General features: G+C 36.1%; 1 protein-coding gene across 9 annotated transcripts in view; it reads left to right on the top strand.

The window, feature by feature from the left end:
• The window catches only part of CDC42BPA (CDC42 binding protein kinase alpha), a 178,532-nt gene that overhangs the window by 97,603 nt on the left and 58,064 nt on the right, over nt 1–22,865 (top strand). For 6 of the 9 annotated variants that reach the window (XM_079299018.1, XM_079299011.1, XM_079299012.1 and 3 more), the window contains exons 7-16: nt 2,240–2,333; nt 3,112–3,312; nt 3,894–4,142; nt 7,843–7,922; nt 8,939–9,105; nt 9,562–9,684; nt 13,877–14,010; nt 15,596–15,838; nt 16,085–16,195; nt 20,122–20,369. In XM_079299018.1, the coding sequence (XP_079155144.1) occupies nt 2,240–2,333; nt 3,112–3,312; nt 3,894–4,142; nt 7,843–7,922; nt 8,939–9,105; nt 9,562–9,684; nt 13,877–14,010; nt 15,596–15,838; nt 16,085–16,195; nt 20,122–20,369 (1,650 nt within the window). The remainder of the gene's footprint in view (nt 1–2,239; nt 2,334–3,111; nt 3,313–3,893; nt 4,143–7,842; nt 7,923–8,938; nt 9,106–9,561; nt 9,685–13,876; nt 14,011–15,595; nt 15,839–16,084; nt 16,196–20,121; nt 20,370–22,865) is intronic. The other 3 variants (XM_079299015.1, XM_079299019.1, XM_079299016.1) reach the window with 2 other exon arrangements.

Here is a 22,865-nt window from a genome sequence, read left to right as displayed (position 1 = left end):
TCCCCTCTGGGCTCATAATTTTCTTTCCCTTTGCTTATAGCCTACTCTGCTCTGCAGGTACCAGAAATTCTTGTCTTTCAATCTGTATTTTATTAATCTGGTTCAGAATTCAGAATAGTTGTTCATAGCCCATAGCTTCTGTTACAAGAGTTGAAAAGAATTTGTATTTATTAAGTTGGTCTTGACTTTTTTCCTTAACTGTAAAAATTGTTCTTATGAAGTTATTACTGAGCATTACAAATGGCACTCTGCAAGAAACAGTTTTTCTTTCAAGTGCATTCAGTGTTGTTTGCAGGTTTGGTTTTGCATGGTGTTGACAACACAATGAGATGTTTCATGTTTTCTTGCTGTTTGGTGAGATTGAATGGGAGAGGTTGGGAGGATTATAATGATTATTAATGTTATTATTATTTCTCTTGGGAATATATTAAAAGATAGAACATGGATAAATGGAGCCTCAAAGGTGACTCATGTTTTTGTTTAACTTGAAGTAGGTCCAGCTTCTAGCAGGAACTGGATTTTAGGTGCATGTTTTTGCAAAGTGTTAAACTGAAGTTATAATTCCAGCAGTCTCGATGGCATGTGTTTGTTTTTATTTAGAAGCATGTTTAAGGAATGTTTTTGGTGGGTGAATGCAAACCAAACAAAACTATCTCAGTCTGGAGGCTGCATATTGGCATATTCAGTGTCAGCAGAAATCAAGTGGAAGAATGGTCTTAGGAGAATGGACTTGGTTATTTTTTCTGATTTACTTTGTAAAGAATTGTCTTTATGTTCAGTTGCAAATTGTGAAAGTATGATTTCTTGCAGTGTTTGTTTTCTACTTTGTAAATATTTCTGTGTATTTGAAAGGTGCCTAAAGTTTGTTTTCAGCATGGGCCACTGCTGCTTGTCTTTAAGTAACACAAATTCAGGAAGTACTTTTCTTCCAAACAACAAATTGTTTCTGTATTAATTGTCACCAAGTGTGTGACACTGTGACACCCTTATGCCATTGCTTCTATAATGTTGCTCAAGGTGTGGTTGTAATTTTTTTTTCCATTGTAAATTATCAGTAAGCCTTGTCTATAACTCGATTTCTAGTTGGGAAAAAAAACCAAAATAACAAAACAAAACACCAAACTCCAAACAACAGAATTTGCTCTCAGTTGCAATGTAAACATTTTAGTTTGTGAATATTTTGAGATTTGTCTGCAAAGCAATCAGTGACATTCATTTTATAAGTTGTTTGGGGAATGAAGCAAAGTGAGGACTTCACTTATTTTTGTTTATTTTAGGGGATTTGTTCTTATAGCTTAAAAACATTCACTGAGAAAATATTTGTAGACCTGTATTCATGCAGTTATAATTTATGTTTTGAATATAATAGATAAGGATAGTGTAAGAATCTAATAATGTCATATATATTTTAAATGTAGCTTGATGTGTATTTCTCATATCTATACTTAATTGAAAACAAATTTCAGCATTTGAACATAGTTTGCAAGTTGAACAAATCTCTCTCTGATATCTGAGAGCTTTTGTCCTACTCAGCTGCATTCTGAGAACATACACTCTACCTGTATTTCAGTACACTTAGGAAAAGCCTGAGACAAAAAAAAAAAAAAAGGTCAAGTTTACAGTATAAGGAGTATTTATTATGTTGCCTGCTTAGAAGGGTAGTTCCATCTGCATCATGACCTGAATAAGGCAGCCAGAGTTTGGCCAGGCAGAGCTGCAGTAGTGTGCAATGGTCATATCAGCAGAAATATGACAGATATACATAGTGAACTGAGATGCATGTGAGGGAAGAATGTCAGTGAAAGACAGTAAATCTAAAAATGCGTTGGTTAGTTCAGGATTTCATTGGCCTTTGTTCTGTTGTAAAATCTAGGGGTTGTTTTTTAGCTCCAGTATAAGCATCTTCCACATGAGAGCATTTTACTAAAATGCTTCAGATGATTTAAAAGTTTTATATACAAAAGCTCAGAGCAAGTAGATTCTCCTGTCTACCCTTGAGACATGAGAGGAATTTAACTACAGAATTCTTACTAAAATTAAGAAGCATTATAGGATTTGACTGATCTACAGCCTCTGTCATGAAATGTCTCTAGTGCAAATTTCACCATGTCTTGAGTGACTGTCTTCTGTGAACTGGCAGGTTGCTGGTTTTGAATGAAAAGACTGTTGCAAAGTTAATGCTTGGAATACATCTTGTGCAATGCCTTTTGTACTAATCCTCAAATTTGTTTAATTGCAGGGATATAAAGCCAGACAACATCTTGATGGATATGAATGGACATATTCGATTAGCAGATTTTGGTTCTTGTCTGAAACTGATGGAAGATGGAACAGTAAGTTAGAAAGAATGATACATTCCTGAATATTTTTTCTTCAGTGCATTGATTGCCCCAAAATGTGTGCTAATAAAGGGAAAAAGTGCCTTATGGCAAAGGAAATGGAATGTAAATGGTATTGGTATATAACTGTGTTGAAACTGGCATATAATTGTATTGAAAATACAGCTGCAGACTGCTTGGATTTGCAGTATATTAAAAACCTTTCAGCATACAGTCAACTCATGAATAAATAAAAAGAAGCTGTGCTGTCAGTGCCAAGTAAGTGTTTATGAACTATGAATCTTTTGGTTTAAGCTCAGAGCTCTAATCTTTATTGAAAATGAAAGCTTTAGCATGAGCAGGATGAGATATTGAAATGTGATGATGTTCTTCTAGTAAATTAAAATTTACACAGTATCTGGTAAGTGTGACTAGAATGTAATTCCAGTAGGTTGGATCATGTCCCAGGGGGTTACAAAGCATTTTGACCTAATATATGTGATTACCAAATCTATAATTGCTTACTGCCTCTAATCCTGACAATTGACAGTTTTGTCCTTTATCTGTTTTTAAGTATTGATAATAGTTTAGCAAAAGTATATTATTGGGATGCCTACTAATACAGTGCCTTGAATGCTTAAGTATTTCTTTATGAATTTATAAACTTTTGCTTATGGATAGTTGTTCTGTTATGACAAGAATGCTGGGCTAAATTTATAAAATTTATATATACATGGGCACAGTACCACAGTGTCTGTAATGATGAAAGTTGATTTGAATGTAATTTCTCCAGGTTCAATCTTCAGTGGCAGTTGGAACACCAGATTACATCTCTCCAGAAATCTTGCAGGCCATGGAAGATGGAAAAGGGAAGTATGGGCCCGAGTGTGACTGGTGGTCCCTGGGCGTTTGCATGTATGAGATGCTTTATGGAGAAACGCCCTTTTATGCTGAGTCCTTGGTGGAGACCTATGGGAAAATAATGAACCACAAAGTTAGTGCACTTTCTGTCTGTCTCTAAGCTAATTTTTAATAATGGGCTAACTTGAACATGTGTTTAAAAATAAGTTTTTATGTACTAGTTATGTTAAGTGTTCATAAATGTAAAACAAAATATATGTTTTTATGTAGCAAGTTAATGGTTATGGATTGCTGATGACTTTGCTTTGGGATAAGGCTAAAACTTAAAATCTGGGTTTGGAAACATGGATAATAATTCTCTCTATGGAATCTGTTTTGGCTGCATAGCATCAATCCTGTTGTGTTTATTTTTTCTGGTGAACCCTTTCCTTGACTTATGCAAAAGATTCTAAAATGTTCTTCTACATGCAGCTGGCTGTAGAATTCAACAGCTGTAGTGTAAGAGAAATTTAAATAAAGGAGAAAAACTAGAAGACAAAAAATCTTAATAGTTTCTATCCTTAGCATAAGTCTTTTTCTTGAAACCTTGTTGCATGTATTTCAGAGCTGGAGTATTTGCACATTTCTTTTTCTGTGTAATGATTTTCAGTAAGAAGGTAATTTTTCCAACTTTTTCTTGGTAATAAACTATTTCCTCTTCTTTTAATCTTTAAGGAGAGGTTTCAGTTTCCTGCTCAAGTGACAGATGTCTCTGAAAGTGCAAAGGACCTCATCCGAAGGCTCATTTGTAGCAGAGAGCATCGACTTGGACAAAATGGAATAGAAGACTTTAAGAACCATCCATTTTTTGCTGGGATTGATTGGGACAACATTAGGAACTGTGAGGCACCTTACATCCCAGAAGTCAGCAGCCCTACTGATACATCAAACTTTGATGTGGATGATGATTGCTTAAAAAACTCTGTAAGTATATTAACATTTTGATTAATCAGCCTTTGTATTGTACTTTGTAACAAAATGTATGGAAAAGGCAGTTTATTTCACTGTGTTCTGAATAAGTAACAGCTAGGTGCTACTTTGAAGAAGTGAGAATACTTTCATAGTTTGTAGGCTGGTCCTAAAATCATACTTGTGTTAGGACAACTTTTGTAAATTCATTGTTGCTTTATGTGTCTTTACCTAATATACATCTGCTGCAGTAACAAATTTAGTGTCCATGTCTTATATAAAGAATGATAAATTAACATACAGATAGTCTGCAAGGCTGTTTCTAGCAGAGCATTTTTAAGAGTTAGTATAAGTTTGCATATTGCATTTTACTGTATTTTATTGCTCTACTCTAATTGCTCGTATTGGTGTTGGATTTCATTCTGTTAATTTCTATTAAATTTTCCAGCCTTTTCTCCAGCTTGAGTTTTGGGAAATGTAGGAGAAGTATTGCAGCCAATTTCTTAAAGAGCAAGAAAGTATTTTTACCTTTGCTTAAAATGCTCTGCAACTATTGATTTTACCAGACTTTGTTTCTGTGCTTTTGAAAAGGAGCTTTGACAGATGATAAATCTCTTAGCATTGGAGGAATGCCTTGTGTTCTCTCCTTGGAAATACCTTTGGCTGTGTTTGTGTGTATGTCTGTTGAAAGATGCAGAAACCTGCTATTTACATGTGAAATAAAGCATTTTCCCCACTTCTGTTTTCTAAACTGCATGTGCATCTCAGTTTCACTCAGTTTTCTAGGCCTGCAGGTAAGAGGCAACATGAATTGATATAGACAAGATGATCATTATTTGCATTCCATTTTCTCCAGCTGCACATTAAAACTTGGAAAACACTTTGGTTTAAACACTTTGTGGGTGTCAGTATCTTCTCCCAAGTAATAAGCCACAGGACGAAAGGAAATGGCCTCAAGTTGAGCCAGGGGAGGTTTCATTGGGAAAAGTTTCTTTAGCAAAAAGGCTGCCTACAGAAATGGTGGAGTCAGCTATCACTGGAGGTTTTTAAAACACATGTAGACCTTAGGAAACACATGTGGTCCTTAGCAAAGTGATTTAATGATGGACCTGACAGTTAATGGCTGGACTCAATGATCTTGAAGGTCTTTTCCAATCTAAATGATTCTGTGATCTCTGATGAAATCTCAGACCTACTTAAACCCTTTACTTATGCAAATCACTGTAGCTACATAGGATGACTTGCATTTTTTTCATTTCGTTTCCTCGCTTGCATGTGATATTTCCACCTCCCTTCACAACTGAAGTATTTTTATCTTAAAACTTGTTTATGCAGTCTTCAGATACCTGTTTGCATATTAGTTTATCCAGCAGCACCCATGAGGATGGAGTAGCTTGAGTGCTTGCCGTATACAGCAACCTGAAATACCTTTTGCAGGTTGTTCACACATTTTAGCATTGTCCATTCCACCACTCCTTTTTAGAGCCCAGTCTCCCACCTGAGGCTCTCAAACTGTGCCTGTGCAGTGTGAATGCTTTACTATTGTGAAGAAACAGGGACCTGCAGGTGAGGGAAAAATGCTCCTCTGCTGAGTGACTGGACTCTCAGCTGAGAAAACAGAGTCCAGTTCTTAATTTACTTTAGATATTTGGGGTTGAAAAGCAATGCCCCTGAACTGTTAGAGATGAATGCTGGTTTCTAGAGCTTCTTTTTCACTTTCCTAATTTGAAACATCTGAAGGTTTTGTCCTGTTTTAATATAAGGATGTTATTTTCTTGCCATTTCTTTTCACACCTGGTATCTCAGAACTGCTGAAGAAACCTAGCCTAAGGCATTGCATGACTGGGAATATTTTACATTTTTGCTTTGACTGGTAGAAATTGTATTTCATATTGCTTTGCCTCAAATTCCTTATATATAACTTGGAGGTATTTTCTCCTCCATATTTCATACATATCTTTTGATGAAGTTCCACATACTCACACTGCTGTTATAGAAGTCAGCACCACAGAAGATAAGCCCATGAGACTTTTTTTTTTTTTTTTAAATTCTTGGCAAGATCTGAATTGTATAGAGCAAATGAGGAAAACTCAATGCTGAAGATAAAAGACAGTGTTGAAAAGCCATGATTGTTATTCTTCCTGAACTTTGAATGAGACTATAGTCCCACAGAAAAATTATATACATAGTAATGAAATTTAAAAAGTAGTCGAGTGTACACAGAAGCATAAAGGGCAAAACTATGCTGTTCAGGCAGCCTAAGGTGTTCTGGGTTTTAGCTTTTAACTGTTTGGTTTAGTAGCCTTATTGAGAGGTATGATAGAATCAGTTATAATTTTCTCAGCATGATTGTACAGTTAAATTCACATAGGCAGCGGGAGATGCACGTCTTGATCTCTGTTAAACAGATGCTTTCACAGAATCCTACCTTATTAACAATAGATATGATATTTTAGAAAAGTAACCTGTGTGGTGCCTAGGAATTGTCATGTGAGCTGTTAAAATCATGCAATTAAGCATTTGATACTTTAAAGTTATTGGTAAACACAGTTTTGAAATTCAAAACTATGGAAGGTGAAAACAAAGTGTAAAGGAGAAGTAAAATTTAATTTTTCTAGCCATAGTAATCTGTAATAATTAGTATTTTGATTATGATTCAGGGGAAAGTTAAGGCTTTGTAATTTGGTCTTGCCCCTAGTTTCCAAAATGCTCAACTTCATGAATTTGCACAATCTAGCAATATCATTAGTGTTGTTTGGGATCTCTTTTATAATATGAAGGTTTTTATCAGCTAAGAGGACAAGGCTGTGATGTAATACAGCTCACACTACCACTGGAAAGGTAATTTTAGATTTCATTTGCATGCAGTCTTGCTCCTTGTCCTTTCCTTCTGTATTTTACATGAAAGAAATGTACAGCTGGTTCCTTTCTGTATTTTTGTTTAGGTTTAGGAATAAATCATTACATACCTTTTCTGACAATTTGGAATCTTATAGCACTTCCAGTGCAATAATCATCTTCTTGGGGGTTTTCTTTTGGTGACTGTTATGGCTATCTCTAGTAGAGCAACATAAACCTTGCATCTTGGGGTTCAACAGGCAGCTTTTAACAGAACATTTAAGAATATTACAACTTCAAATAGTCTAAGTAAAATAACAACAGTGTTATTTCAGCCTGAAGAGAAACAGAAAAAATTGTTTTGGTTTGTAGTTCTTTGTCTGAAAGAAAGAGGAGCAAAGAATGAAGGAATGACCAAAGCACTAATGGGATTAGAACACTCTGTTGTATTACTTCTTTCTTTTCTCCAAGTAGAGATGACCCACTCATAAGTGGGGTGGTAATTCTACAGGCAGGAAGCCCTGTTGACCAAATAGCAGAGTATAACAGGGAATAAAAGGTGTTGCTCTTTGTGCTAAGAGCTTCTTGGAAAAAAGGAATAAATTGGCATCTCATATGTGTAATACTCTGCTTTCCTCCAACAATAGACTATTTAATTAGAAAAGCATTTTTATGTCAGCGTGCTGTTTTTTGTGTATGTTAAATATAATTATAAATAGATTTAGTTGATGCTGTTTCATATTTGAGCTGTAGATAAAGATGACAGTAAATATAGTTCATATGGTACTATGATTAACACTTCTCATATGGCTGAACTGGAAAACCTGTTTAAGTACAGTAGGATACTGCTTACTCAACTGTCCTATTATTTTTCTAGGAAACAATGCCTCCACCATCCCACACTGCATTTTCTGGCCATCATTTACCATTTGTGGGTTTCACATATACAAGTAGCTGGTAAGTTAAGAGTTCTGGAATTGTCTGTAGGCTGGTTACACAGTATTCTAACTTTCTGTCTTTAAAACATATTGAACAGATATCAAAGAATGTGATTCAATGAAGAAATTACCATAATCTAAAATGCTGTCTGTTCAAAATAATGAGTTCTGTGCAGGTAAAATTTACATACATGTTAAGGTCAGCACCTGTGGTCAGGAGAGTTTTGATGAGAAAGGTTGTTATTAGAGAATGTATAATATTAACTGCATATGACAAAGTTAAGACTAGATGTGTGGACCCTGGCAGAACTTAGTTTATTAGACATTAAAACCAGTTTTATTTCTAGCCCTTTGACACTTCTGTAAGTCTGAATAGAAACTTTGTAAAAATTACTTCAATTGATAATAATTCATTAATTTATTTCACTGATTTCCATTGCTAAATTAAACAGGGAAGTCCCTTGTATGCTCCTTGTTTATGAAAATAAAGAAATTATTTACAACCATTGGAAAAATCAGCCTGTCTTTCTGCTGGGAATGTGACTATGTCCTAGAATGTCCTAGACTTCAAAAGCGTTATTTGCATAAGTAGTAGCATGTGTACATGTGTAGCCACAACATTTCTGGCATGTCCATGCCCTGGTTGTTATGGGATAAGTTCACACCATTTTTAGTGATTGTTGTCTTTAAAGCATTTGTGATACTTGATTAACTATTCTGAAATGAACTCTTATTGTAATCTTATTGTCTAGGCTGTTGCTTTTTGCTATCTTTGCTCTAGACTGTCCATAATGATTTTTAATCAGGAATTCATCCACTTCTGTGTAACAAAAAATGCATTGAGGAGATAAGGCATGCTAGGTAAAAAATATATCAATTTCCAATGAGCACATACTAACAAAGTATTCTTTGATGTTATAATAAATGGCATAGTAATTAACAACTTAAACAAACTGTTTATTGGCTGATGTTTTTATAGCTCTATTTTAAACCAGACTGTTGTAAAATCCAATACAATTTATTTTTTTCCCCCAGTGTGCTTTCAGACCGCAGCTGTCTAAGACTGACAGCTGGACCACCCTCCATGGATCTTGATGCCAGCATTCAAAGAACTTTGGAAGATAGTTTAGCAACAGAAGCTTATGAGAGGAGAATAAGACGTCTGGAACAGGAAAAGCTTGAACTTAGCAGAAAACTGCAAGGTATAATCTTTTTTAAAAATCATTCCATCACTTTTTAAACTGAGATTAACCTGCAGTTTTGTAAGGCATTTCTTATACTGTGGGAAAAAATTAAAATATACATCCTGGAATGCTTTCTAGCAGAAAGGAATTCTCTTCATTATTTCTGTTGACAGATTTCTGTTACTTATTCTTTATGCCTGAATACACCATGCATGCAACTTCTTATGTATGCTAATTTTGTTCTCACTGTACCTTGGTCACTCTGGCATAAACATTTCATTCTTAAAACTTCTAAGAACTTAGTGTGTCCAACTGATATCTACTAAAAAATTGGCACTTAATAGTTGGAAATTACAAATTGTAGAATGCCCAGTGCAGGATCTTTTGGCATGTCTTAATTTATCATTAGTTTCTCTTTGATCTTTTCAGATGTCAGATGTGTTATTTGACCCTCTGTCTTCCATCTTTTTCTAGAGTCTACCCAGACAGTGCAGGCTCTACAGTATTCAACAGTGGATGGCCCAATAACAGCAAGCAAAGATTTAGAAATTAAAAGTTTGAAAGAAGAAATTGAAAAGTTGAAGAAACAGATAACAGGTGTGTTACAAATACTAATGCAAAAGCTGTGATATGATACTGTATTTTGTCACGTTTGTAACGCTAATTTTCCTTAGCTTTATAACAGTTTTCCAGTCTGTTTTTACTTTCCATTTTACCCCTCACTCTTCCACTGTGCCTCAACATTTTATCCAAATTCAATTTGGATTTTCCAAGTAGCAAGGAGTAGTGCATGAGAGATGATACAATGGGCCATGAGGCTGCATTTCCAGCAGCAGAAGTGGAAGAAAACTGCCACCAAAATAAGTCCTGACTGCAGTTGCATGACCCCTTCTCAATCTGTGCATTCCCTGCACTCTCTCATGACCTTAATTAGCTGGATTAAACAAGAAAAATGCTGTTAGATAGAGAAGATTTAATCAACTTATGAGATCAGATAAATCAGCACCAGGTGGGCAATAGAACCATACAACAAAAGGGAGAGGAGAGGGAGAAGAACCACCTTTCAGCTCTGCTGTTAGTGAGCTGTCATTCCATTCCATTCCATCTATTTTCTTTGCTTCTGAGAGTTCTTGAAGATTCTGTGAAAGCTAAAGTTTGGCTGTCAAGTACCACAGTACTTTAAGTTTGAAAAGTGTTTTTGAAATCTGTGCAGCCAAAAAGATTAATTTTTAAAATTAGTGTTATGCTGCCTTTCATCAGGACTCTCAAACTAGTTGAAAAGTGAAGTACTAGCCCTGTGTCTGTGTTTTACAGAGGCAACTGGAGGTGTTTAGGGGAAGATCCATCTTTTTCCAGCCTTACTTTGTTTTAAGAACTTTGAGAGGAAGGGCTTATATTGCACCACTATATTAAATATAACTATGAATGAAGCAGTTTGCTGTCTGTTTAGTTAACACCTTTTTAACCCGCTTTAAAGGCTAGTATTCAGTATTCTTGATTTTATATTCTGTATTTAATTAAAGGGAATTTTCTCTCACAATGATTCATAGTGTAGGACTCCTGGTATGTGTCTCCATAATCTTGTCTTTAAAATTTGAGAGCAGGGATATCTCAAATAAAGGAAGAAAGGAAGAATAGCAAGATTTTTTAATTAGGAAGATTAACAAGAAACTGTTAGGTATCAGGTCTGGAACTAGAGGAACAGGGAGAAAATCCCAATTAATCTTTCAAGGATAAGAAAATGTCTGAGTTTTGTGTGTAAAATCAGTCATGAGTAGTGGTAGATACATCTTATTATATGTCCATATCTTGCCTGAGGCAAGGGAAAAAGAAACAGCCAGTAAGGTTGGAGTAAACTACAAAAACATTTGTTCTGGTTTGTATTTGTGACGACTTCATTCAATTCCTGAAAGTGTCTGGAGTGCCAGCAGCAACACCCACAGAAAGAGTAACTTGAACTTGACTTGCAGACACTTGAGTTGATGTGTTTAGACTCTGCAGCTGCCTTATGTGGCAGGAGCAGCTATGTGTGAACTGCAGAGTGCAGCACAGAGATTACAGCCTGTTAAAATTGTGCAGTCTGAAAAAAGCCCCTTACAGATACACAGTTGGACAGCTGCTCTGGCGTGATGCAGCAGTTTTGTATTGTACCATAGGCATTATTTTTGGATAGGAACATGGCTTAGGGAGGATCACTCTGGTTTGAGTGTTGGCACTGTGTCAGGACAATAGCTTTTGTGAAATTTTGCTCCAGCCAAATGTCCCTCCTCTTGCTGCTATAATGAGGATAAAGGCAACATGATCAGAAACTCTTTCTCTGCAGCAATCCTAAGATCAGGTTTTGGGAGTTTTTGGGACGGCTGAAAAGCAGCATTTACAAGAACAGCTTTTGAATGAGACCAGTCATTCACACAAAAACATCAGGATCAGCCTTAAATTATGTATTCGTTCATTGCTAAAGTATCACTCACTTCCTTTGGTAATGAAAAAAAAAAATGGGGAAGGTGTGGAAACATTCCCCAGCACATCTGCTATTCCTTTTGAAATTCAAAAGAAGCCGTAGTCTGGTGAAGATGGTCAATACTGAGAAGGCTTTTCTTGAAGTAATTTTCTGCTTCACACCACATGTATATTTGTGTATTTATTCCTGGACAGAATGTGTACTTTTGGAGTTTGGTTTGGAAGTAAATAATGGGATCAAATGAGGAAGATGTAGAGTTGTCTAACCCATCCCTAGTTACCACACAAGTTTGCCAATATATACTTGAATGCTTTGTCTCATCCAGCTATTTGTTAGAAAACACTCATTTGTGCCTTAAGCTGTAACTAATAGGAATTTTATAAAAAGGGAATGTTCTATTTCACTTGATTTTATGGCGGTTTTGAGATAGATTTTAGAACTATATTTATGGCAAAATATGGAAACAAACCGTGATGGCCATATCTGAATGCTTCCAAATATAGGGAAGCTGGTTCCAGGTTTTCTGGATAGCCTTTAAAGATCTAATTTCTTTACTAGATCTGATGAACTTTAGGAAGGTTCAGTTCGGGTGCAGAGATGAACTTTTCATGCTTTGGGCTCATCTGGGCGACTAAATGTAATGTAATAATATATTACAGTGAGTGTTTGCATATATTATCTAAAATATTAGTTACAGCTAGGGTGATTAAATGGAAAATTACAATTTGAAACACATATGTCACACCTAGCTTTTTGTTATATTCTTTAACCTGTTTTACTGCCTTTTCTGAAGCTGTAAGGGTAAACACCTGCTAAAAAGGTGATACAGAATGAACTCAAAATTGTGTCAAATTCAGGAGTGTCACCAGTAGGGCTTAGAAAAATACGTTTTTCTTGTCTATCTGGTTTTCCAGGAAATTACATGCTAGCATATGCTTTCAATTTTTGAGGTCAAAGTTATAATTTTTGTTCGCTAAGTTACATAGGAGAAAACTTTGAGGAATCTTTAATATTGCCAAATATGTAAAGGGCAGCAATGCAAGAAGAAAACAGAGTCGTGGAACAAAGTAGTTCATGCACAGAAGAGAGATTTATCTTGGCTCAGTAGAGCCATATATAAACTTTCTTTTCACTGGTGACTTCAGAGTAGACTACATGAGAGAGGCAGTTAATAATTTCTGGCTTTGAGCTACATCTCTTTTTTAACTGCATTCTTTTAAATTTTTAAACAAGAATCAATGAATTATAACAATAGTGAATATTTTTCTGGGTATAAGCTAATGGTATTAATTTGCTAATAAAATCCTTGTGTTTCAGAAATTAACCCTCTTAAAAATATATGTGTTTTTGTATTTGATTTCTCCAAGAGCCTGTCTCTTAGGATTACATTTATGAAATATAGTTAAAGACTATTATTAAGAGTATAGATGGGTTCCTGTTCTTTGTGTAAATACAATTTGTCTGAAGACCTGCCCACAACTGAGATAAAAGATAACATATCCAGTGATTTCATAGAACTTGGAATTAACTTACCTTCCTATATATCTTGCTTTAGAGTATTTTTTTAAAGTAAAGACTGAGGCAAAAAAAAAAAAAAAAACAAACAACCAAAACCAAACACTCAATAGCTAGAATATTTCAGCTGCCATACTTTTTGAATTTCAGTTTTTCTTGTAGAATTTGATGGTATTTATATTACATCATTTAACTGTGCTATAGAAATATACTGTCACTGTGTAACTCACTGTTGGTAAGAAAGTGGCTGCAACACTTCTCCTTTATTTATAGTAGTAATAAAGCAGATCACATAAAAACAAGTGGTTTTCACACTAGAAATAAATAAAATCAGCTGAAGTTAATTTTAAGAGTATCAACAGGAGAACACTTGCCAACTCTTGAGTGACCCATTATTTTTACTGTTTCTTTTGGGGGGAAATTGGAAGGAGGAGGGAGACTGTTTTAATTGTAGTGTAATAAATGGTGTATTTTATATTACAACACAGCACATAAAAGTCAGGTGTATAAGTCATGTTAAAGCATACATTACAGAATTATGTATAGAGCATGGTTGTTACAATGTGAGAAGAGTTGTTACCATTTTTGTGTTGTATTCCATCAAGCTGTGACCTTTCGTTCTGTTCCCTTAAAAGCAGATAATGGCAGCTGCAACAACCTGCTCTCTATTCTAAACCAGATAAGAATTGCCTTGTTTTGTGATTCAATGGAAACCAGAAAATTATTGAAGGGGCTTCAAGAGCAGCTGGGCTATGCTATTCTAGAATTACAATTTTTCCCTTAGAATATTTGGAGTTCTGCTGCTTTTTCTAGAATCTGGTCAGCTGGAACAGCAACTGGAGGAGGCCAGCACTGCAAGGCGGGAATTGGATGATGCTTCCAGACAAATAAAGGCTTTTGAGAAGCAAGTCAGAACACTGAAGCAAGAGAGAGAAGATCTTAATAAGGTAAAAAAAGAATTTTGTCAGCGACTGTTCTAAACCCTGAAGACTGTTTTATTTTAGTTCATTTTGCTTGTAATAACTTTCAAGTGTAAAACTAATGAGCAGATAACAAGTGTGTAGCATGACCTACTTAGCTTTCTGCCTTTTTTTTGTTGAAGAAAAGGACATTATTTAACATGTTGTCTGTAGAACTGCTGGGTGCTCCCTAAGTGACTGCTTCCAGATAGTGAACCACTCCATAATCCAAATTGCATGGTGGCTGCAAAAAAGGTTTTATAGCTTCACATTTAGGTGATAATGATAGAGGGGTTAAAAGACTGAGTAGAGAAGTACTACTCCAGACAATTTAATCTGAAGTATGGGTGAGACTTTAACAGTGAAAAAATGTGAAGAATATGGTATTAAGTCTGTGTCACAGAAGTGTTTCCAGAAGGAGATGTGAAAAATTGCCCAAATACAAAGATTGAAAAGTAATTTGAGATAACTACAGTTAAAGAATACCGGATTTTATTTCTTCTTCTCTATCTCCCTGGTCCTTCTTTTTCTTATTTGTAACATACTGTGTTATTTCATGGCCCTTTTTTGTATTCATTATTAAATCAACCTGTAATCAGGTGTGAAATTCATCAAGCCTGTTTTTCATCATGATTATATTGGCCCCGTGTTTTAGACTCCTCACTAAAGTTGATATGTCAGCTGTGTTTAACGCTGTTTCTTCTGACCCTTAAGGCTCTTAAAATTTTGAAAGCTGCCAGTTTGTCCCAGAAGGACCATCTCTCTTCTAAACCAACTCATAGTGATTAGGACCTCTAATATGAATTCTTCCTTTTGGTCTTTTTTTTTATCCTGAAATTTGCTTTTTCTTGCTTTTTTTTCTGCTCTGGTTTGACTGGACATTATTGAACTATTTAAACTGTTGTGGTCCCTCATTGGTAATGTGGTGGCACAAACCTAGGGCACAGCACACTTTGTGAAGGTGTCATGGTGTGGAGTTATCACTGCACTGGCAGTGTTACTTCATGCTGGTTCTTTGAAAAGAATAGTTATCATATATTGCTTTTATTCACTCCAGTGTTTTGTTGCCTGAAACTTTCTCTGATACTTGGTATGAAGGTACAGTGTATGGGAAATATATTTGCCATTGCAGGCCAGTTTTCTAAAGTTTCTTGAGTAAAAATTTTCAGAGCACAGATTTCCATTCAGATGTAATAATTTAGCACTTGAGATTCTTGTAATTTATTTAAGGAATTTTTAAAAACCAATGCTAATGACATATTTGCATTAAGAAAGCAAGGTATTTTTATATTGTAATGCAAGTGCTTGAAAACCATTGTGTTTGCATGTAATAATGGAATAGATTCCTACTTGGTTTATGAATATGGAGTTTTACTAACTCTAGTAGTGCAAAATATGCCTCTTTCCTTATTTATAGAGGCATGCAATCTGTATTGTAGATGCATTCCTGAAATAAAAAAAACAATATGTAGTTTCTGTTCACTCTGGAGAAGGCGTTACATGCGCATCCAAAGACAGAATTGGCCTTGTAGCTTTCTAGGTTTATTACTTAATTCCTTTTTTTAAACTATAGGAACTGGCAGAGTCTAGTGACAGATTAAAATCCCAAGCCAAAGAGCTGAAAGATGCACACAGCCAGCGGAAATTGGCAATGCAGGAATTCTCAGAGATGAACGAGCGGCTGACAGACTTGCACTCTCAAAAACAAAAGCTTGCCCGCCAGCTCCGAGATAAGGAGGAAGAAATGGAAGTGGTGATGCAAAAAGTAGAAAGTTTAAGGCAAGAGTTACGCAGAACAGAGAGACTTAAAAAAGAAGTAAGTGGTGAGAAGACTGTTTAGACTCTATGAAATAAGTTATATGTAAGGTTTTCTGAGTATTTTTTTTTATTTGTAAATCTTTAACCTTTTGTCTGTTGTTTCAAACAGTACCAATTTTGTTTTCTAAGATTTTGAAGTGTTCAGTTTGGTGCTGAAGATTTCTCTCTTATATTGAAAACCATTAACAGATTTTGGAAAAAAAATACAGAATCCTATGTATTAAAAACTTATGTACTTTTGTAGCTGGAAGTCCAAGCTGAAGCTGCAGCTGCTGAGGCATCCAAAGACAGGAAATTGCGAGAGAGGAGTGAACAGTACTCTAAACAGTTGGAAAGTGAAGTAGAAGGGCTAAAGGTTAGTCTGTTTTGATATTAACACCTGCAAACTTACTAGTCAACTAGGACTTGGATCTGTTTGATTGCTTTCAGATGTAGGACAAAAGGGTTTTGTCAGTCTGTCACTTAAGTTGGCGCTGAAAGTTAACGCAGGCATGCGTTGCATTATTGCCCAGAAAAATGAATATTTGCCTGATGTGCTATTTCTTAATAATCAACTATGTATTACCATCTTGCTTCCATTAATACTTTGTTTAACTTTACCTGTTAAAAGCTTTTTTTTTTTTTTTGCATAAGATGGTTGAATATTTGAAGATAAATGTGCAATCTAGACAGGTTTCTGTATGGGTGTTCTGTCAGCTGTGCTGTTCCTCATGTTTCCTGCACAATAGATGTCAATTGATGTGACCATAAAGGAGCAGTTCTAGCACATTCTGCCTCTCAAACAGAAGATGATACATTTTTGCCCAAGAAGAGCATTGAGCATGAAGGCTTTGTTATATTGATGGGATTGCTCACATGTGCATGTGATTTTAAAATAAGAAATTTAAGGCAGCCAAGAATGTTAACTGCTATTTTATTCTGTGATTTAGCTTTTTATTCAGTGCTCTAGAGAAGTTAGGCTTTCTCAAAATCGAATAGCAAGTTTTTAATTTACTTATGCTGATTGCTTTTCATTTACAGCAAGATCCTGTTCTAAATGTTTATGCAGTAGGATAATTCTAAACTTTTTGGGCAAAATGTGAGATTAGTCGGAATCTGGTCATAATTTAAATGAACAATTGTCCTGGTTTGAAAGACAGTTGTCTGCTAGAGAAACCAGAGCCTTCCCTTGAAATGGAGAAAACCAAAAAACCAGGGAGGTTCCCCTTACCCAGGTCTCAAGGACCTAGCCATCAGTGCTTCTTAGAATGTCAATGGAATCCCTGGAAAAAATTCCACGGGAAAAGAGGGAAGACCAACCCCCAACAACAACCAAGTCTTTTTTCATTAGAATTCTCTGGGACATTCGTCAACATTAAGTTATGGCACAGAAAATTTGTTTGGTTTTTGCAAACATTCTTCTATTCACCCTTCCTTTGCTATAAGAAAATAAGGAAATCTATTCATTATGAAGTTTGGATTAATAAAGTTTCTACTGCTGTGAATTCAGATTGTTATCTGAAAATTAACATGTTTCTTCTTCTTCCATGAATCTTCCCCATCAGCAAAGAGTTTGTATGACAGTTTAAGAGGCAAGAAGAATTTATGGTAGATCTGTTGAGAATAAATGATATGCTGATTTATAGCAGCAGGGCAAGTTTGTCAGAAGAGAAAAAGGGAATTTTAGCTTTCTTGGTAATATTTTACAGTTCAGTAAGCACACTTTGGATCATGTGTGGTTTTTATGATACTGCACTGTCCATTCATTAAAAGCTCCGCATGGCTCCTTAGTTAAATTCAGGGAGCTCTCCTACACAAAAGTAAGTATTTAAAGAAGAAAGGAAGGTTTCTCCAAATGAGGAGAATAGAAAAGACCATGATTTATGGACAGTAAAGTGTAAACAGGATGTTGAGAGCTAAATAAAGAGAATTTAGGAAGCATTTTGCAGAGAATGCTCAGGATGGTTGTGGAGAGTTCTTTAAATCCAAAGCAGAAAACCTCAGGAAACTCATGGGTCTGTTTGGGGAAAAGGCAGTCTGTGAGCTAATAGAGCTGTGGCAAAAAAATGCTCCATAAGACTGCTAAAGGAGGGGAGATTGCCACACAGTGTGTTCTTTGCAGCAGGCTGAGCAGATGAGCTGGATGTGTCTGGGATGATTGCAGAAAGCAGGAGAGCTGGCAGGTGAGTCAGATGTGGAGTCACCTGAGGGACTTCTGAAGGAACTTAGATGAGAAGAGAGCTGCTGTCCAGATGTGAACCATCTTATTAGAGGCAGCCCACTCTGCCACTGTCACTGTCATTCAGAACATCTGGGGAGGTGCAGAGGCCTGGCTGCAGCTTCCTCAGGAAAGGAGCAGGGGCTGTGGTAAAGGGATAAGGTCAGAGAGTTCATGGAGGAAGCAGAGCCTGTTGAGAAGAAGGCAGTGTGCCTTCTGCCCAGCCAAGTGCTGCAGCACTGACCTGCTGGGCTTCTGCAGACTTGTCAGTGGGATCCTGTGGATGTCATGTATTTAGATTTTCAGTAAAATCAGGCTCAGTGTTAATCACCAGAGTGCCCTGTTAGCTGAGATGGGTGCATTAAGCAGCAGCTGTCAGTGTGCCAGGAGATGCATTATGTCTCAGTTGCACCATTTGTCCATTTGAAGTAGGCATGTATGAAAACATCAATTTGGAATATGTGCTTACATCAATTAAAAATGTATTCTCTGTTTACTGTATCTCTCTAGTTCTCTAAGCCATTGTTCAATACCATTCAGCTTTCTCTTCTACTGCACCATCTCTCTTATGGTAGCAATAGTATCCATTGTTGTAAAAAATGTGCAATTCCACTAAAACATTTAATGTAGCTGATAGAGGATGTTGCAAAGCCTAAACTTTTTCTGTGCTCCATTACTCTGTATATGTGAGCAATTCAGGATGTTGGGCAGTAACAAATAAGCTCCATAGTTAATTACCTGTGCATGAAAGACAATCCCTATGCTTGTTTTTTTTTTTTTTTTTAAAGAATCTTTCTTTCTCCAAAGCATCTCCTGTTAGGATGGCATCTTCATTTTCCAGTTTATCATTCTGCATCCTAAGGGCAGGATTTTACTCTTAGATTAAAACAGATGGTTGTTTTGATGAGTTAGATGAAACAGTGCAGTAGCAGCAGATCTCTGCCTTGTACATGTAGGGGGTTTTGCAGTTTTTTGCTGACATAACAGCAAGGCCCAACTTCCCCACAGAATTTGTCATGGTACAAATTCAGCTCATTGGAATGTTCTACAATGACATTTAGCTCTTAAAACCTGTTCATACATCAGCAAAAGAAAATTACCCAAAGCCATGCCAAATTAAGGGTGACTGAGAGGTTTTTACCATCTCATGGTAAGAATGGAGGTGTAATTAACAAAATACCTTCAGTCCTCTGGAAGGTGTGACACAATCACCATAAGGAAGTAGGTTTTCCAGTTACCTGCACTTTCTCAAAGGAGTGCTTTTATTAATTTCCTTTCCTTAGAATAGCTTTAGTTGCATATTTTAAAACAAGAAATTCCAAACCAAGTTGTCCATATATTGAGATTACAAAGTTATTTCCATACTTGGATTTCAGTGCACGTTATGCCACTATCTTATTTTGAACCTGATCTTGCTCCTCCTCTATATTATGGCAGGACATTGAGTTTAGTGAGTGCAGCATTTGGTGCAAATGTGTATGTATCCTGAAGCAGTGTGTAAAGACTATTAAGATGCCTGAAGACCTCACTAAAAGAGCTATGAAACTGCAAAAAGTGAAGTAATTGCTCTTACTGTTTAAAGCTTGTTTTTCCTATTCATCCACTATGATAGAAATGCTCAGTTTAAGTAAAATAGGTCATGTTTCCCTCCTGACTGATACAATCCATATTGTGTTTCTGTAGCTAGATTTTCCAGGAACTATTTGTCCTTCAGAATATATTTGCTGTATATCCTAGCCCTTATTCTGCATTTCTGAGTGTCACTTGTATTCATTGCTGTCAATTGAGTGGAAGCATCAAAGTCTTTAATTCTATGGTCTGTTTTCTGTTTTCTGACTGCATTTAAGGCATTTAAAGTGATGATCAAATTTTCAGTGGTTTGAAAACTATTACTGCACTTAAATAAAAAACAACAGAGTGTCATTCAGATTTATGCTTTTAACAAATACAAAAAAAATTGAGATAGATGTATTTAACTCAAGGCTCTAATGGGATATTTCTAAACAAAGACTTTGGAATATTGAGTTGTTATGAAGCATCATTTTCAGCATTCTTGAGTGTTAATTTGAGGCTGTTTATTGTAGCAAAAACAGGTTGGTCGTTCACCTGGGGTAAGCAGTATAGAACACCAGCAAGAGATCACTAAATTAAAGGCAGACCTGGAAAAGAAGAGTCTTTTCTATGAAGAGGAACTATCTAAACGTGAAATGATGCATGCTAATGAAATAAAAAGTCTGAAGAAAGAACTGCGGGATGCAGAGAGCCAGCAGCTTGCCCTTAAGAAGGAAATCATGGTTTTGAAAGACAAGTTAGAGAAAACCAGAAGAGAAAAGTGAGTATTGTATGAAATTTACCTTTTTTTAACCCTTTGAAGTCTCCTAGTATTGTTCCAAATACACTGTCACTTCCTTAAGTGTAATGCAGACTGTTGCATTTTGGCTGAGCTGATGCCAGGGTTGAAAACAGCCACCTTGAAAAACAGAACAAGACAAAAAAACTCCACATCCTTGTACTGAAACAGGTAATTTTGCATCAGAACTGTTTTACTGGCTGGCCATTCCAAGGTAACTTGAGATCCAGACTTGCAGCTTGGGGTATGTTCACCCCTGAAGCTTTTGTTGCGCTTCAAAACGGTTTTTCAACATTTTTCTTTTATTTAGTATTTTCATCTTTTGATGCAGAACTAATGTGTTAGAGATCAAGTATTGTTTACATTTCTGCCAGCACAGGAGCAGTCACTTAATGTGAGCTGAGGCTAATCCATGCTGGGTTCCATCCAGTGTTAACATCAGTCAGCAGACTACTGTGGGCGTAAGCTGCTTTATCTCTTCTGACATGGTAATTTGTCAGACCTGTTTTTTTCTCTCCCACATGGTGAAGCTTATAACTGGCCTTGAGATTGTTCCTTGAGGCATTCATCAATAAAACAAGTTTTTCTGTTGGATGGTGTTGTAGTGGGAGTAAGTTATAAATTGAACATGCTCATGTTCATTCATAAAAAATTCAGAATGCTTCATAGATACTAATATAAATGAGTCTTTTTGCTGCTGTAGGAAGATGGCAGATGAGAGAAGCCATGGAGAAGTCCCTGATGAGAACTTAGCCAAACTATAGCAAGACCTTTAAATATAAGTAGTAAATTAAATACAATTTTTTCCAAAAAGTTTACACAAATAGAGGTGGAAACACTGTTTGTCTGGTAAATTGTATTCAGCAAGGATCATAGGTCATACAGCCTAGAATGCAGTGCATGAACTGTTTCTTCCTAGCATGCAGCTATTCAATAGGCTGGAGCTACTAACAGGACAGGAGTTTGGACAGGAGTTTGCTGCTTTGTTCTAGGTGGAGAGGTAAAACTTGCCTCAACAGCATGTTTTCATTGTGACACAACTTAATGGTCTTGCTGACCCATGAGTTACAAATGCACAGAAGGCTAATACAGAGGTGATGGTATGACACCCTTTTAAGTCCAGCAGTGTCTCAGAAGGAGGAATATTCAATAATGAATCATGAATACTTCTTTCTGCATGTTGTACTGTTTGTAAAGATCATACTTCCAAGCAGTGACTGGATGGCAAACTCCTTCTTTCCCAATTCTAGTGTTGTACAGCTGCAGGCATTCTAGCTAGATGTCCATTCTAGCTCATTATAAACTCTCAGTCTGGTCTCTCTCTATAAATAAACAAAGAACTGGGTGCAAATCTGCAGTGAGTGCTGTCATAACCATGTGTTTCTGTCTGTGCATCAAGTGTTTGTGTAAGAGAACATTTTAAAGCAGTAATGTGTCACATAACCTGTATTAGACACTTGGCTCCTCATGGCAGGAGCTGCAGTCATGTTAGGTGAGGTGTCCAGGCACATGATCAGTGCTTGGTGAAGGCCTGATCTTATCTGACTTTTGTTAAACAAATCTGCAAAATCTCATGCAAGCATTAGGACTCCACAGAAAGGCAGAAGTCCAAGTTATCCTGTGGCTTGACTTCTGCAATTTAGAAAGGAAGCTTAAACATTAGGAATGCAGGAATTGCTGTTGCTACTCAATTTTTGGTAGTTTTCATTAAAAGAACATAGATTTTCTGCTTCTGCTTACCCATATTGTTTTTAGCTTTTATTGTTTGGCATGAAAAGCTTTTTGTGAGTCTTCCAGTAGAGAGATGTTGAATGTAAGCAGTGAAAAGGAAGCACCTGGAGGCTTTGTGCTGAAATAAGTGGAATTATTTCCACAATAGGCCTGGGGTGGCCATGGAGTGGAAGTGTGCTTATACAGTTTGGCAAAAATATTTTAGTAGTCTAAAAATAATTTTCAGTGCATATTTAAAAGGATCTTGGCAAGAGGGTATGGTTGTATTACTGTGTAGGATGAGTGAATTACATAGGTTAATCTAAGCAAGGATCAGTAAGAGTTTGACGAAATCTGTATGTAGATTTTTGTGTAACTTGCACATTAGTGGTTTATATTTTGCATTTTTTAAATACATATTTTTGTTTCTTTCAATTTTAAACTTTCTAACTTTTGCTATTTCAAAAGCATGAGTCTTCAAGGGAGAGATTACTTTCCTGTAAAATGATTGCAAAATGATTGTGCTTTGCTGAAGTCTCATAAACTGCATGCTATTAAAGTTGGGAGCAGAGGAACACAGTATCAGGCCAGTGATCTGTGTAGCACAGGATTCCATTTCTTAGAATTGTCATTAGGAAGTATTTCAGAAGTAGATGCAAGGAACTGTGTAAAATAAATCACATTTATAGAAACTTCTTTTGGGCCTGTCATTTCATGATGGATTTATAAAGCAGAGAGCTTTATAGAACAGCATTTGCTGGTTTTAAA

Source organism: Erithacus rubecula (genome assembly GCF_903797595.1).
Source record: "Erithacus rubecula genome assembly, chromosome: 2".
Classification (NCBI taxonomy): domain Eukaryota; kingdom Metazoa; phylum Chordata; class Aves; order Passeriformes; family Muscicapidae; genus Erithacus; species Erithacus rubecula.
The sequence above is the reverse complement of the archived record's forward strand: the minus strand, read 5'-3'. Positions and strand labels throughout refer to the sequence as shown.